Below are 16,469 nucleotides of genomic sequence, written 5' to 3'. Positions count from 1 at the left end.
CCCCAGACAGGACTGTAACTCATCAGAAAATAATGTCCAATAAAGACTTTCAAGCACAGTCCGTGGGCTCAGCTGGGAGCTAACATGTAAGCGTAACCTGTCATGGCTTCCTGGAAAGCCCAGCAAGAGCCACAGAGGAGGCGAGCCCGAGGCTGGGAGCGCAGCTGGGGAGCTGGTTGTGGTCGCCACTGTTGGGAAGGATGTGGTGGCCACAGGGCGCAGGAGGGGATCTTGTGTGGGCTGCCTCAACAGGTCTAGCACTGTGGCTACCATCCGGCGCAGTAGTAAATGGCCGTATCTTCTTTCTGTACGGAATTGATGGTAAGGACTGAAGTGGAATTTTGAGGATACTTTTTAGCCACAACTTTGTCCTTCCTCCCTTCCGAGGACACTTGAACTGAGGATTTTGTGGAGGTCACTTGAATCAGATGCTTCAAAACCTGATTCGGTTTCTGCTGGTACCAGTGAACGACCTCAGTTTCGAAATGTGTGCTCGATATCTTGCAATGGATGTTGATATTTTTCGTTACTTCTGTGGAAATGGATTTATGGGACTGCTCCACTTCTGATAATCCAAGTCCAACTGGAAGTAAAAGAGGAGAATTCCCAGTGAACATCTGAGAATGTGAGAAGGGAACATTGAGGGATTACTTTGGTCACTCATCTACACTGACAATGGTTGGAGAGTGACTCACGAGCCCAGAGGGAGAAGAAGGTGAATGCTTCCAGGAGTGGCATCCCGTCCACCAGGCTGTGTCCTCAGAGAGAAAGCAGGAAAATGGGGACCTGGTAACTGACTGTACACCTCAGGTCTGGAGCAAGAGAGTGTGGCCTGAACTGAAGAGAAGGAAGGAAGTGGTGGCTTCCTTGGGCCCTTTAGTGCTGGCTACAGACTCAGCACTGCCTACACTAAGTATGTGCAGATATGGCGCTCACCTCAGCAGGGCCCTTTGCATGAATGTGAGTGGGCCATGGAGGTGCCTTCATTTCTACGGAAATAGAAAGGGTTTCCACTTGCCTAGGAGCTATTTTATAAACACTCTTTTTCTCGGCATAATATTTTTAAATATTGCATGTTTAATAAAACATTAACTTTTATAATAGCAAATATTTAATGAGCATTTTCTACTGGTAGGCCTTTTCTTTTTTCCTAAATGCTTATTACTTTTTAATCTTCGTGACAATCACGTCATATGCAGCTTTCACTTTATAGATGAGGGCAACGAGGCACAGAGGAGTCAGGTGGCTCAACGAAGGTCACCCAGCTCATAGGTAGAACGTGCTGGTAAAAGATGTTCATTGAAGAAACTCATGAAAAGAGGGTAAAGATAAAAATAAAAATAGCCATGATCACATTACTAAGACCTGCCATAATTATCATTATGGTAAGCTAACTTTTAGATTCTTCTTTGTAGATACATGACTATTAATGTGATTTTATGGACTGTAACTATTTTTAATGTGTAGAGTTTTGTATTTTTATTCTTTCAGTTCATCTTATATTCTGAGACACTTCCCATGTCACTGAAGCATTCTTAATGTCTGAAACTATTACCTAACACTCCGTCTTTGTTACCTAGGAGCTGCCTGACCCTTTAGAAACTTCTTAATCTCTTTGTGCTCCATATTCCTCATCTTAAAATGGATGCAGTAATAATATGCTGATATCCAAATTTTCTGCAGATGAAAAATTAAACACACCTAATATGTTCCTGACATATATTAATTTTCAGTAATTATTAGGTAATACTATTACTACTGCTACTCCATTTTTGAAATTTAATTTCTTCCTACTTCCAACCATTTAGTTTCACCCCCCACCCTGCCCCAGCTTTCATTGTTAAAATGCTTTGGTGACCATCTTGAAGCAGTAACCTGGTAAAGTCAAGGGAAACCAGTCAAGTATTATTGTGTGTCACTTTCCCACACCAGAGAGCTTCCCTTTCCCTCCGTCTTCTCTTCAGCCAAGCGTCTTCACTTTCATTTTATGATGTCCATTTGTTTTCCCCTGAGATGTCTGGGTGTGTCAAAGCTCTTTTAACCATGGACAGTGGTTGTCTCTGAGACTTATGTCCAGCTCTGTCACATGCCATGTGGGGCAAGTGTGAACTCAGACTGGCTTGGGTCCCCCAGAGGAGAAAGAGGAGAGAGCAGCTGGCTCAGATGGCAGGATTTTCCTCCTTGGGTCGCTGCCTTGTTTTCCTTCTTTTCTAATAAATAACATTTCTGAGGTGCTCAACACTGGGGAGTTGAGTGTCAAGGAGATAGAGGGCAGTAGACTAGAAGGCCAGTGTGTCCTCCCTGCACAGGGGTGAGTCCTGGGAATGGGGAGGAGGAGGAGGGGGCATCAGATACTGTATGTACCCCGAACCAGTCTGTGGGCGTTAGCTTGGCTTGGGGCCCTGGGTTCTGCCACTGCTAAGGCAGCCACAGCCACGCTGGAGCTCACTTGGTCCCCTGTGCCATTGTTGCTGCCAGACAGCTCCTTCCAGACCCCGCAGCTCCAGCAGCCGTGTGTGTGTGTGTGTGGGGGGGTGGCCGTCATGGGGAGTGTGTCTAATTGCTGGAGCCCACACTCTCTACCTGACTACCTGGAAGGAAGGCTGAGGAAATGCATCGGTATTTTTCTTTTTTGTAGAGGGAGATGAATTCATTCTTTCCTCAAGATGTATAAGGTGAGAAATTCCCTAAACACAGGGCAGGGTTGCTAGGAGGCAAAAAGACATATATATGACCACTTCAGAAACATATTTTTTCTTTATTAATTATTTCAAATAAAAGAAGTGAGAAAACCCTGAATTTATCTTTTACTTATTTGTAAACACTGTCAGGTATTTTAGCTTTTATTTTATATACTTCTCCATAACATTAATAGCTCACATTAGTTGAGGATATTGTATGTGGTAGACATTGCTGCAGACACTTTTGTCCATTATCTACAAAGTTCTTAGTATGGTTCCCATTTTTCAGGTGGGAAAATTGAGGCTTTGACAGAGCAGGCCTTTTGTTCTAGAATGTGTTTTGTTCTGATAGGAGTCAGAGGCAGAATGGTAATTTGTATCACAGGATCTGACTCTAGAACCCATGTTCTTAACAAGATACTTTATTTCTTCCATACATATATGGAAGAAATACATATATGTGTGTATATATGTATGTATATATAGGGAATATATATATATTCCCTCCCTTTTAGGCTCTCGGATGCATGTTCCATTTGCAGGGCAAGCGACAGAATCTCTCAATGCTTCCAATATTTTGTTCTCACCTAACTGCCATTGAGCAGCTGTTGTAATTGACCAGACACTTATCAGATGTCCCACAGCCTGACTGGCTTTCGTTGGTACCAGTATAGGACTAAGGTAGCAGATGCAATGTTGAGTACTGTGGGTGAATATCTCATCCTTCTTTTCTACTACGGATGTAGATATTCCTGATGGCGCCATTTTGATCACCCAACTTGGGGGTGGGGAGAGAGGGGAGAGAAATTGGGGGTGGAATGAGAATAACATAGAGTTTTCAATGAGTGCCTGTAATATCAAGAGGAAGCAGTACATTAACTTTTTATAGGTTCTAACATAAGGGAACAAAGGGAAGAACAAACTCACTAGTCCAGAGGAAAGGACAGATGATTGCTTGTACCTGGGCACTAGGTCTACCAGGCTTTGCCCCAAGCACAAGCTGGAGGCCTCAGGTCAGTGTCAGGTGCCTGTGACTGCTGGTGTCAGAAAAGGACACAACTGGGCCAGGCAGGGCCTGCCGTCCCTGCCGTTCCTGAGGTTTCTGAGTTGTCTGGATTATGTCAGGCTGTGACAGCAAACCCTCCAGTTCATTTACAGACAAATAGACAGACAGGCAACAGGGAGATAGAGACAGGGGAAGAGGGCAGAGACAGAGATGGAGGTAAAGCTAGAAATAAGTATACCTAGTGCAGACGGCCACATTGGAACATGTCTGCAAAGCAAGGTTTTTCTTGATGAATTGTCCCAGTCATGTCACACAGGGGACACAAACAAAAGTAGAACTTAACTGCAACTGCTGATAATGAGTACCTTCCGAGTCCTTTCTCTACTCCAGCAGTGACACTCTGCCTTGTGAATTAGCTCACAGCAGTGGCTGCAGGGGCTCTGCCATCTCTGCTCCTTGGAAGACGAAGCTGGATGTGCACATGTCATGGCCTCTAGTCCTGACTGCAGAGTCCATGCCCCCTGCCTGCACCGCGGGTCCCCTATCAGGGGACGTTTTTATTCCCTACATTTTTCACCACCATCAATTTTTCTCAGGGCTCTGGGATTTAAAGTCTGCTTACTGTATTCAAATAATACCATTTTCACTTGTTCTTTGATAACTATTTTTATGTAGACTAATTTTGTCTGGCCTTAGTGTTAGGAAGCTTCATGGATTTAATTTATTTAAAACTCTGTATCTTGGCCGGGCGTGGTGGCTCACGCCTGTAATCCTAGCACTCTGGGAGGCCGAGGTGGGCAGATTGCTCGAGGTCAGGAGTTCGAAACCAGCCTGAGCAAGAGCCAGACTTCGTCTCTACTATAAATAGAAAGAAATTAATTGGCCAACTAATATATATAGAAAAAATTATCCAGGCATGGTGGCACATGCCTGTAGTTCCAGCTACTCGGGAGGCTGAGGCAGGAGGATTGCTTGAGCCCAGAAGTTTGAGGTTGCTGTGAGCTAGACTGACGCCATGGCACTCACTCTAGCCTGGGCGACAAAGTGAGACTCTGTCTCAAAAATAAATAAATAAATAATAAAAAAATAAAACTCTGTATCTTGTCCCAGTGCCTCTATCACTTGTCACCTCCTAAATGGGCCCTTGCAGCACACAAGGCTTCTTTTTACTAAATAACAAAAGAGACACCCCAGACAAACTAGACAAAGGCACCCTTTCTCCAGGCTAACAGAGCCCACTCCAGAGTGCACAGGGATGGGAGTGGGGTGGGATTTTGGTCCACACTCGTGCCCCCTCACCTGGGTGCCACTGCGCAGGCACATGCTGCAATGCCATGGGTAGCAGAGGGGTCATTTTTGTACAGAACAAATACCCCTCATCTCATCCTCGTTTTGATGCTGCTCCAAGGCGCTAAATTTACCCATTTAGTTTCCACCAGATTGGAGCAGTCTCTTTCGGGTTAGCTCATTCTCTTTGTGGTACATTCTTAGGCTTTTCTGCATTTCTCCCTCTTCTTCCTTCTCATCCCCAGGATGGCATCGCTACACGGGGAGGAGCGTGGGCGTTAGTCTTGATAGTCGTCTTCCCGCTACCCTCTGCATCCTCGACAACTTCCAGCTCGTTGTGTTGCTGGACTCAGGGATTCGGACCCTCCCTCTGCATGAGCTGGTGCAACAACCAGACTGAACTCACCACTACTGACCCCACACACGCCCTTGGGATGCAAAGTTCCACCCTGCAGCTTCTCATCCACATCCCAGGCTCTGTGTCCCCTTCATCCCCTCAGCACCTCTGTACCTTCTTAAAGATCCCAAGAGTCGTCTGGATCTCCTACGTGCACAACCTGTGCAGAACAGTAGTGCTGGTTTGGGCCCATCTTTGCAAAGGCCTTCCCCTGTTGATGAAGTTCTCCCCACGGCCATCCTGGGGAAGTTCATCGTCAGCTAGATGCTCTCAGGTTCTCTCTCTGTTTATCTTGGGGTTTTGTTGGAGTTTCTTCCTTTCTGAAATAGGATCCTCAGAGTCAAGGGGACCAGAAAGTACCTTCATTTAATTTTCTGCCCCTCCGAGTTTCCCCGTCTCACAACACTCCCCAGCCAGAAGGCCTGCCCCTTCTCTCTGGGTGGATGCCAACTTCACTGCCATCATACCCCAAGTATTCCATATCCCGCACAGCTAGTGCAATTCTGTGTTCTTTGTTTGCCAGGCTGGCCTTTTGACCTATGAATAGGAGATTCAGAACTTTAGAAAGAACTTTAGAAAACTCTATTTAAAAAAATATATATATATACTTAACCTAATTTTCAAGCTCACTATCCCACAATTAACTCAAAAAGTGAGTTTGTTCTAGGCAAAGTTATCATCTCATTAAATGGATAATAATCTCCTGGTTTAGTACTTCTTCTTTTCTTTTTTTAAAGGCTACAGATAACAAGGTTCATATGAGAGAAGAAAAATATGCTGGCTACATATTTCCAAAACATTATGCTCATTACGCATTTTGATTGTTTTCTTACGTCTAGGCTTCTGGTTTTGATCCCTGTCTGTGTATCTCATCCATATTTTCTACTAAAGTAAGATCACAAGAACAAAGAAGATATTCAGTTTTCTGAGCCTTTTCCCCCTCCCATAAGGAAAAGGGTCTTAAGGTAGATTGTCCAGGAAGGGAACTCTTCCAGATGTGTGCCCAAGGTGACCCTTTAGCTGTGACTTCTTGAGCTACTACTGCTTTTCTGTCCATATTTGCCCACAAATGCCACGGTATAATCCTATGAAGTTAATAAACACTAAGGGCATTCAAAGTGGCCCAATGGTGCAATGGAAGAGCATGAACTATTTGTTTAGACAGATTACTGCCCCTCTCTAAGCATCAGTTCTTTCTTCCATGAGTAGGTTTGTTTTCAGCGTTTTTATGATGATCATCTGAGATTCTGAGCATAGGGAGCAGCTATTACATCATCTGACAGCCAATAGAAGCTGAACCAGTATAAATTCCATCTTGTTCCTTGCCGGCACCTTCACCCTGAGCATTTTGCCATGACTGGAAAGCTCTAGGAAATTAAATAATGGACTTTGCTGTCTCTCTGAGATAATCAGGCCCTTTCAGTATACTAGTCTCTAAATAGAAAACTAAGTCAATAGGAAAATATGTCAAACCAGACATTTAGGGGCACAGTTACTGGCATCTGTGGGGGTGCAACTGATAGTCATCTGACTCCCTTTTCAATTTCCTCTGAACTCAGGAAATGCTGCAGGCTGAGGCGGAGGCCCAGCCAGGCTGAGGGCTGGACGAGGCTGCTCCACACTGGGAAGGATGTGGTCACAGACGTGATAAGGGGGCATGTGCTCATTTTCTTGGCTCTGTTGACATGAGAAGTTCCCAGGGACCACTATATTAGATTATGCCGTCTTCTTCTTTTGCTGTGAATTTTATATTAATGACCAAAGAGAAGCAGACATAATTTTATATACCTCATGTTGCACTTATTTGCCTGTAACTGACCTTGAAAACAAGTTTTTACCAAGTAAATATCAGATACTCAAAAGCCTTATTTGGTGTTTGTCAATACCTGAGTGTGTATGATGAAAAATTGTATCTGGAGACCCTGCAGGGAAAACATGTGCTTCCTTTCTGCCTTTGAAATATTTTTAGCTGCTTCAATTGTATTTATCCAATTTGTACTAGAATCTATAGAATAGCATTTCCAACATAACCAAATTTATCAAGAAATAAAACATTCATTTTTAAAAGACTTTAGCCAATCTGAGAAATGGGGGAGCGAGTTCACATTCCCAGAGTAAAGAGAAAGCATTTATTTGTAGCCATAAACTCCCTTCTTCCCAGACTATGTGCCCCAGAAGAAGGCTGAAGAGATAGGGACCCTCGAGAGCAGGTGCCAGGCAGGAGGAGAGGAGCCTCCGAGATTGTTAGTTAACAAAGAAAATGGGTGTCTCAGGGCCCTGCACCCAGATCAGTCATTTCTGAGGTTGCTAATTGGTCAGGAACACATGGGAGCTTTACCCATATCTATATAACACCAAGAAAATCAGTCCATGTAACAAGGTAACACTCGTACCTTGTTATCTTTTTGGCTCTTAGAAACATTTAGGGAGATTCCTTTTATTATTACTTCACCAAGATTAGTTAAGTGATTTCAGGGGACAATTGGTCCAAGTTACCAAGTCTGCTATGACCTGAAGCCACCCGTCAGCTTTTCCAGGTGAGAATCCTCACTGATTTCTCTGCCCACCAACCCTCATGACACCGGTCAAACATTTCCATGAGCCCCTATGCAGGGCTCTGCTCTGGACCCCAGAGTGGCTCCAGGACCTGGGGAGTCCCCCTTGGTATGGAGGGGGAAGAGCTGCCTCCTCACCTCTTTACTTTTCTTTGATCATGAATCTTCTGATCCATGAATTCTTCCCAGTGGTCCATTATTTTCTGCCTTCTCAGAACACCTACATATGCCAGGAAAGCAAAAAATTTTAAGTTTAATTCTTTATTTCATTTGAGGGACATAGTGAATAGCATAGTACTATTCCTACCATCAGCCCACGCCAGGGTCTCCCTGGGCAGCTACACAGGAAGCAGAGCATACTGTGGCCATCCTAGGCCAGGCTGCAGTTGTGTCTACTCCTATATTCTCTTTTCCATCCAAGTTTGGATAATATTTCTGTGCTCCCCAGCAGACTGACAGTGGGGGAGTACAGCAGCAAAGGAGATACCTGAGGGGCATATTTTGTGTGTTCCCTCCTGATGCCTTTCTGTTGCATAATAAGCACAGTGTTTATTTAAAAAGTGTTTGACTTCTTTTTTTTTTTTTAACAAAAGGCATAGAAGTCAGAAAAAAAATGATTGCATGATAAAATTCTCTGCAGAAAACTCTCTGCAGATTGTCACTAAGTAAATCCTGTAGGCGTTAATTTAAATAACTTCATGTGGCCCTGGGAAACACAGTCTAATGCTGCAGGTAAAAACAAACAAACAAAAAGAAGCCTAATTATAAAATGAATGGTAAAATTCTCTATTTTCTCTCAAAATGTCTCCATTAAAAATGTCTTGTTTTGTTTTATTTTGTTTTGCTCATCACTCTGGGATCAAGGCAATAGATTTTGTAATCAGATAGACCTAGATCCAAATCCCAGCCTTGCCACTTACTATCATGTCATTTAATTTATCAAAGTCCCAAATTTGTACCTATAAAATATTGATAAACTGAGATGATGATGATAATAATAATAGCTATCTCCCAGTATTTTATTAGGATTAAATGAAGTATACAGTATAAAGTGGTTAGTACATAAAAAGTACTCGGTAAACAAAAGCTATTTTATTATACTCATATCAGAATACTTATTACATTATTTATGTTCATATAGTACTGAGCTCCTTGAGAGAATACTCCAGATATTCAACTCTGTGCCCATAAAGCAATTAATTTTTCTGTTTTTCTTTGGCTAAGCAAAGAAAAAACAAAGGAAAGTCACAAAAGTCTGCTGACTTACAAGCTGGAAATTCTAATTCTGCTACTTTATGAATATATGGATTTTTGACAATAACTCTGTAACTTTAATTTATAAATAAGTAAACAATAAAAAAAAAACAGGACTACAGGAGAATACTAATGATCAGCATGTGATTGAAATTGTTAGTTGATTCAAAAATATCAAGAAAGTGGCTTAAGCATCTATAAAAGAAAAAGAACAATTATAACAACCAGGGGGATAGATTATCTCTCTAGTGTCAAACATTCAATGAGAGTTGGGATTGTCTACTACTTTACACTCAGTTATTGTCTTAAAGAACATCAAGAACACAAAATTGTATTAATCATAAGATTCGTTCTTGAAGCAGTACAATCATAAAGGACTATAATCATTAGCCAAATGTAGATCACTTTTATGTTACTTATTTTACTTATGTGCTGGTGATGTACTTAATGAGTCAACAAATACCAGAGTAGCCTTCACTTACCCTAAGAACAAAAGCATTGTGAATAATCAACATGGTCCTATTAAGAAATTGGTTAGAAAAGCACATACTTCTATGATGGTCTCTCAAGACTTGTCAAGTTTACTGTTTTGTTACTGAGGGAACAGCCGCACATCCTGTTCTGTTGGAGATGGGATCTTGGTGGTTTTGTGGACAGTGAAATGGAACAAACTAGATAAAATAGTCTTCTCACTCCCTAGCTCGTCTTAACTTATTTTGGGTCAAAGGTAACTCGCTTATTTGACTATCTGTTTGATTTCTTCCTTTGCTGCTCCAGCTCACTCTGCCTTAAAACTCTGACTGCCATGGTTTGCATTAATGGTCTTCCTTATGCTCCAGGTGCTATTGGGGGGAAGCAATGGAAGCATCAGCAGGAGGCTGGGAAATAGGAGGAGAATGAACTCAGGGTTCCCTCCCTGACAAGTGGCCTTCAGTTGGCCGTATCCTCCCCCAGTGATCAATATATAGAATATTGTCATTTACTCCATAGCCAGAGGTTGATGCCCAGGATCTGAGAGGTGGATGTACGAGTAGCCATTCTCTTCTATGCCAATTGACCCCCTGAAGGAATTTGTTTCTGCTTTTCCCCAGGACTTGGATCCATAGCCTTGGAAATCCTAGTGCCAAGGAAGACATACAAGCCCCAGAAGCTACCTTGAGCACCCAAAGCATTAACATTTTCTTTCATTTAGCATACTGGATCAGTAAGAATCAGGAGGAAAAAAAAACACAAGATCTTGTTTTTTACAGGTAGCGAAAGGTTTTAGAGAAGAGGAAAGAAATAGTGATCAAAGAGATCTTTCTAACCAGCAAACGTTACATGTTGTCTCTCAGTGCTCAATAATATGCAGAGATAAAAATAAATAAATAATAATATGCAGAGATATTTTTTAATATGATAAAGCATGTGAATTCTTTTTAAAAGTAAATTTTAAAATAAAATTCAAAAGTAATAAATGTTTTCTATTAGACAATGTAGAAAGTACAGAAATGACACAAGAAAAAACATTCATGATAGCAATGTCTAGAGATAGCCTCTCCAAAATCTGTACCCTTTCCTTTGCCCTGGGCTGCCTCTGTTGAACCATTCACAGGACCGAAAACAGACAGCACTCAATACAAAACAGTTAACAGGGCTTTCCAGCTGGGTCTGGCAATTTCTAGAATTGCATTGTTTATAAGATGCCTCCTAAGTAACATATATTACTTTTCTCACAGTACTTGTATGAGTGGGGAGTTGGGAAATAAATGATATGTTATATGAAATTATCTCTTTTGCAGATTTTCTTAGATCTTATTCAGCTTTCATTAGATAATATAGTGTTGGTTCTATTATTTATTCAAAGTCATTGTGTCTCACTCACCTCAAGTATAAAGGAAAATAAGTTGAGCCAATAAGTTGAGCCAAATCATCAGAATATTTAGGGCATCCATCTATGCAAAAGCCCCAACACATGAGATGATGTGAGTACCTCAATAATAAGGAAAATATCAATCTCAAGTCAGTAGATATTAATTGAGCCCCCACTACATTTTAATAAGATGCTTTCAGTGTTTCTGTGAATCAGAAATTTAAACAGCCATTCAATTGGCAAATGTTTACTTAGGACAGAGCTGGTTTGCCTCTGGCTGGTTTGCCTTTGATGTGGCCAATATGTCCTTGGTGAAGCTCACGTTAGCTAAATAGGGACTCATTTTCACCCATAATAAGTTATTTACACCATGCACAAGGCCAGTGTCCTCTTCAGCTGTGTGTCAGTCTGAGGTCCCATAGAGCTGTGATTGAAAACTTAGTTTAATTTGGGATGAACTCTCATGAGAGTTTCTTCCTATTTAACTATTCTATCTATGAATTATAATAGTCAGATACTCTATGATAGAGGTGGTGCTAAACCCTGGATATACAAAGCACTGTGTGTGTGTGTGTGTGTGTGTGTGTGTTCCTGTATATATATCACACCACATAACAATGTTTCAGTCAAAGACAGTGGTCCCATAAGATTATGATGGAGCTGCCCTATACAGGTGTACCATTGTTTATTTTTTATATCTTATTTTTACTTTACCTTTTCTACATTTAGATATGTTTAGATACACAAGTACTTACCATGATGTCATAATGGCTTACTTAAGTATTTGGTACAGTCACATGCTAGACAGCTTCGTTGCATTTTAGCCTGTAGGAAACTGAATCTCAACTATTCTAATGCCCATGTTTAAATCAAGGGAGATAGGGAGACCAGGATACCCAGTGAGATGCAAATTAACTAGTACGAAAGAATCACATACACAAAAAGTGTGTATATATCTTAGCAGAAAAAAAAAATACATTGAGTGGAGGAGGTTGACCTAGACAAATAAACATGGGTGATCCAGAAAAACTGTTGGAGAGAGAGCAGACTCCCAAAAAGCTGAGACTTATCACTTGTATACAAGAGCTGTCCAGAAAGTATCCAGCCATCGCGAGTATAACAGGAACATATTACAAGGCTGGATACTTTCTAGGCAGCCCTCATATGCTTACGCAAAACCTCCTCTTTGAGAAAACATAGATTTTGACAACTCCACATAGAGTTAGCACATGAACACTTATCTTGAAGACTGTATAAAAGCACACTGGTGGCTACTGTGGTTTCCCAATTCATACTAAGGAATAAAGAACCAATGGAAACATTTGTTGAATGACAGGGCTCTAATTGTGTGACACTGTGCAACTCCCAGGAGGCACAATAGTAGGTGGCTGAGTCTTGTTTCTCTACATTGTGAATGGTGAGGGTACACGTGGAAGCTTCAGGTATCTTGTCTACCTCAAATTTGTTTGGCGCAATGCCTGGTGCCGTTCTGACCGTGTCATTAGATAACACGTATGCCAGGAGCTGTATGACTTCACCAGGCCTTTCTTGATACCAGTATATGGAGCTTGCAGAAACGGTTCCTTCAGACACCACACATTCCAGGCGTGCTGTTTTGGACAGTGCTTTAGTGCTGGAAAGTTGCGGTTGCTCTAGGTGAACTGCACCACACACACACACTGGAACGACAAAGAGGGGACAGTAAATAAACCGAAAACTTGGAATTAAAAAAATTATAAAATTAGAGAGTATCAGTCAAAAGTAACTGGGGGAGGAAAACAACTCACAAGCCCCAAGGACTGCCAGAGCTGGTGCTTGGAGCAGTGACAGCATGTCTGCAGCGACTACAACGTCCCACAGGGCAGCCGGCAGTCACCTCAAGGAAGCGTTAGACCACTGTGGTGTGGCTCAGTCCACCAAGCCAAACTTCCCCTGGGTGGGGGAGGGAAGGGGGGCCCCCTGATCACTGTGAAGAGGTGTCCTCACCACCTGTTAGCACCGCCACGCTGTGTGAAGACAGTCCTGCTAATCTGCCACCTTAGATCAGACCACAGAGTATAGATGGCCCTCTTAGAACTCTGAGATGATTCGTTTATCCAAGCAATATTCATTAGGCTCCCACTATGTACAAAGCATTGTGCTGAATTCTTTGGGAATAAAGATGCAGTGTAGCCAAAGAGAGCTGTCTGATGGGGAGATGGCGTGACATAAGCCATGATCTTGCTCTTTTCTCTTTTCTCCCACTACCTTTCGCAGAGGAAATCCTCAGTTGCCCCAGCGAGCTGTCAGGCCAGCGCGGCTGGTGCTCGAGGCTGTGCTATGCACCGGTGGCCACAGAGCGCTTGTCTTCAACCAGCTAGACAGACGCTGGCTCATCAATCCACTTGCCTCTGCTCAGCTGCAGCGTGGGGTCCTACTGCCCACCTTCACGGGTCTGAACACCCCATCAGGTCTGTTTGCTTCTAGTTAAGCTCACATTTACATCCTCTCCCTCAGCTACTTGAAAATGCATCTCTGCTAAACCCCAGCTTCTCGTAAGAAAGCATCATGCACATATATCACTAGCCCAGGAAAAGATAAAAATTTAACATTCAAAGTATGTTTTCTACTGAATGCTTATCACTTTGTTAGCACCATCATACAGGGAAAAATCATAAGTTGGGGACTATCTGTGTACATATCCAGCTGGCTACTGGCCATCTTCAGGTATGTTTGACACAGGACCTGGAACTCAATTTGTACACAGCCAGCATGGGCTCATTCCCTCCCCGGACCCATCTCTTCTTCCTAGTTCCATGAACTACCTTAACTACCCACTTTGCCCAAGCCAAGAACCTGGGCATCTAACGGCCTCGATTCTTCTTCCCTCTAACTAATTCATCCCACTTCAATTCCTATGGATTCTGCCAACTAAATATCTCTGGGCTCACCCCTGCCTCCACCTCCCTCATCTCCAGGCCTCCAATCACGGCCCGTCCCACCCACCTTCCCGCGATGCCTGCACCTATCTGGTGAAGGCACTTCCCTGCTCGAAATCCTTGTCCCTGCTCTGCCTTGCTCCTGAGGATGAAGTCCAGGGTTCTCTCCATGATGTGGCCACCGCCTCCTTACTTTTCCACCTTCAGCCACCCTCTACCTAGCTTTTCATGACCCACTTTTACAGATCGCTTGCAGGTTTTTGTGTCTGTACTGAGAAAAGTGTCCCACTTTTCCTAGCTAACTCCTGTTCATCGTTTTTGGGCTCAGCTCAGGCACTGTCTCCTCCAGGAAGCTTCCCTCACCCAGAAGTCAGGGATGGCCGTGCCTCCAGTCGCCTCTCTCGTAGCGCCCCCTAGTGCCTCCCTCTCTCCTGGCACCTCCTCCCCAAGCCTTGGCCTGTTGACCCATTGCTCTCTCTTTTAATGACAGTTTCCAGGGGAGTGAGACAGGTATTATTTATGTTTCTATTCCAAGGTGTTTGTTGACAAGAGTGAAGGAACAAGCGAGTGGATGAATGGCCATTGTAGTATTTCCTTTCCTTCTGTCAATGAGACACCACCATTTCAAATGTAATTTTTAAAGCATTACCAGGTAATGGACACTTACTGAATGTCTTCGATGTGCCAAGCACTTTGTAGTCATTATTACATTTAAGTCCATACATTTAGTATAAATCATATCAGTACCCTACTGGAAGCAGATAAGGAGATGACTCGACATTTAACAGCCTGTTGGTGACGGATTTGAGATTGGTTCTACTCTGCTTGTGAGGATAAAGTCCTCAGAAGGTCTTTGAAAACCTCTCTCTGCTTCTATTTTCTCATATGTCTAATTAGAACAAATTCAAGACCTACCCTACTGGGTGTTTGTGAAGAGTAAATAAGTTAGCTCAGGTAGAGTGTTTAGAGCAGGGCCTGATGCACCGTGAGCCCTGAAAGAATGATGGTGAAGACTGTGCTGCTGCCTGCCGTGAACACGCCCAGGTCGCCAGTGGCAATGCACCAGCCATGCGCATGTCTTGCTGAACACCTGTTTAGACACAGACTAGCTGGACGGCTCCCCAAAGTAAGTGACGGTGTAAGTGAAAAACCTTGGGGCCATTTCTTAGAAATAAAAGTTGAAGAGGCTGGTGATGATTCCTCTGAAGGTGAGATCAAGAAAGATAGACTCTTGTCTCTAACATTTATTTCCCTGAGGGAATTTCCTGCAGGAAAGAGCTAGTTGTTCACTCCAAAGGTTAAAACTGAAATCGAGTAGCATAATTCAGACAGAGATAAATTCTGGGCTCTGTTGTTTTCTCTGTGTTGGAGATGAGAGAACTGGTGGTTGGAGGGTTGAGTCCTCACTCAAGAGCACAGAGCCTGTGGAGAGTAGAGCGGGAGTGAGTGAGGATGAAGAGGAGGGTTTATGGCGTGAAGGTTCACTGTGGTGCCAGTCTCCTTTTGGGGAAATTGAAAGACATTCTGTACGGAGAGCAGTGAAGAGCTTGTTCCTCCTGTTGGTCACAGCCGGATAATCACCAGTTCGCAGAATTCACTCTTCTCTGGAGCCAGGCACTAGAGGAAGCAGAAAGGGTCCCTCCTCCTGGAGCCCATTCGGTTTTATTAATATCGGCTCAATGGGGAAGGAACAAGCCAAAGGCAGAAGGAAGGTAAGTTTCAGCCCCTCCACTCACCTTCTCCTTCTCACACCGGCTGGGAGGTCTTAGCCTTGGCTTAGACGCTGCGGTAGCGGTAGGGGTGGGGACGTTGGGCTCTTTCAGAAGCATGGAGTGTCTTAATTGTGAATCTCTAGCACAAAAGCAGAAGCTGAGGGAGATGGACCAGCTGAAGGAATCTGAGGGACTGATTTCCTTTGGAATCATTTTGGACTCTACATTCCTTAATTATTTTAACTATTTTTATTAATGCCATCAAGTCATACATAAATTTTAAATCTTTAATTGAAAAGTGTTTAAATTCAGCTTAGACTTCAAAGCTTTGTTTTTTTTTTTTTTTTCTTTCTTTCTGCACATAGAGCAGCAGAGTGGCTCCTGTTCGGTGCTGGGGGACAAGTAACATAGGTCATTTTTTTCTTCATTTCTTTTTCTATTAAAGAAGGTGACTTTTAAAATTTATTTTTATTTATTTATTTATTCATTTATTTTGAGACAGAGTCTCACTCTGTTGCCCCAGCCAGAGTTCCATGGCATCAGCCTCACTCACAGCGACCTCAAACTCCTGGGCTCAAGTGATCCTCCTGGCTCAGCCTCTCAAGTAGCTGGGACTATAGGCGCATGCCACCATGCCCAACTAATTTTTTTCTATTTTTCGTAGAGATGGAGTCTCCCTCTTGCTTAGGCTGGTCTCAAACTCCTGAGCTCAAACGATCCACCTGCCTCAGGCTCTCGGAGTGCTAGGATTACAGGCATGAGCCACCTCGCCTGGCCGAAGGTGACTGTTTTATACAAAGGTAGAAG

At 43.1% G+C, this 16,469-nt stretch overlaps 1 protein-coding gene, 1 long non-coding RNA gene and 1 gene segment (V, D, J or C); 1 reads left to right on the top strand and 2 right to left on the bottom strand.

The window, feature by feature from the left end:
- Nucleotides 1–12,941, bottom strand: part of LOC105878255 (T-cell receptor gamma chain C region C10.5) — a 48,822-nt gene extending 35,881 nt beyond the window's left edge. Inside the window, exons 1-2 of the mRNA XM_012777595.2 lie at nucleotides 12,820–12,941; nucleotides 12,396–12,711 (exon numbers count right to left, since the gene is read on the bottom strand). Of these exons, the coding sequence (XP_012633049.1) occupies nucleotides 12,396–12,711; nucleotides 12,820–12,865 (362 nt within the window). The 5' untranslated portion in view covers nucleotides 12,866–12,941. The remainder of the gene's footprint in view (nucleotides 1–12,395; nucleotides 12,712–12,819) is intronic.
- Nucleotides 1–16,469, top strand: part of LOC142872899 (uncharacterized) — a 30,145-nt gene that overhangs the window by 7,275 nt on the left and 6,401 nt on the right. For 2 of the 3 annotated variants that reach the window (XR_012920984.1, XR_012920983.1), the window contains exon 2: nucleotides 16,327–16,443. This is a non-coding gene — a long non-coding RNA (uncharacterized LOC142872899). Of the gene's footprint in view, nucleotides 1–16,326; nucleotides 16,463–16,469 lie in introns of all 3 variants that reach the window. The other variant, XR_012920985.1, reaches the window with a different exon arrangement.
- Nucleotides 264–784, bottom strand: LOC105878254 (putative non-functional T cell receptor gamma variable 10). The segment is given in 2 exon segments: nucleotides 264–583; nucleotides 696–784. Coding segments are annotated over 2 exon segments (360 nt in total).

The sequence above is a fragment of the Microcebus murinus genome, chromosome 9 (genome assembly GCF_040939455.1).
Source record: "Microcebus murinus isolate Inina chromosome 9, M.murinus_Inina_mat1.0, whole genome shotgun sequence".
In the NCBI taxonomy this organism is placed as follows: Eukaryota; Metazoa; Chordata; class Mammalia; order Primates; family Cheirogaleidae; genus Microcebus; species Microcebus murinus.
The sequence above is the reverse complement of the archived record's forward strand: the minus strand, read 5'-3'. Positions and strand labels throughout refer to the sequence as shown.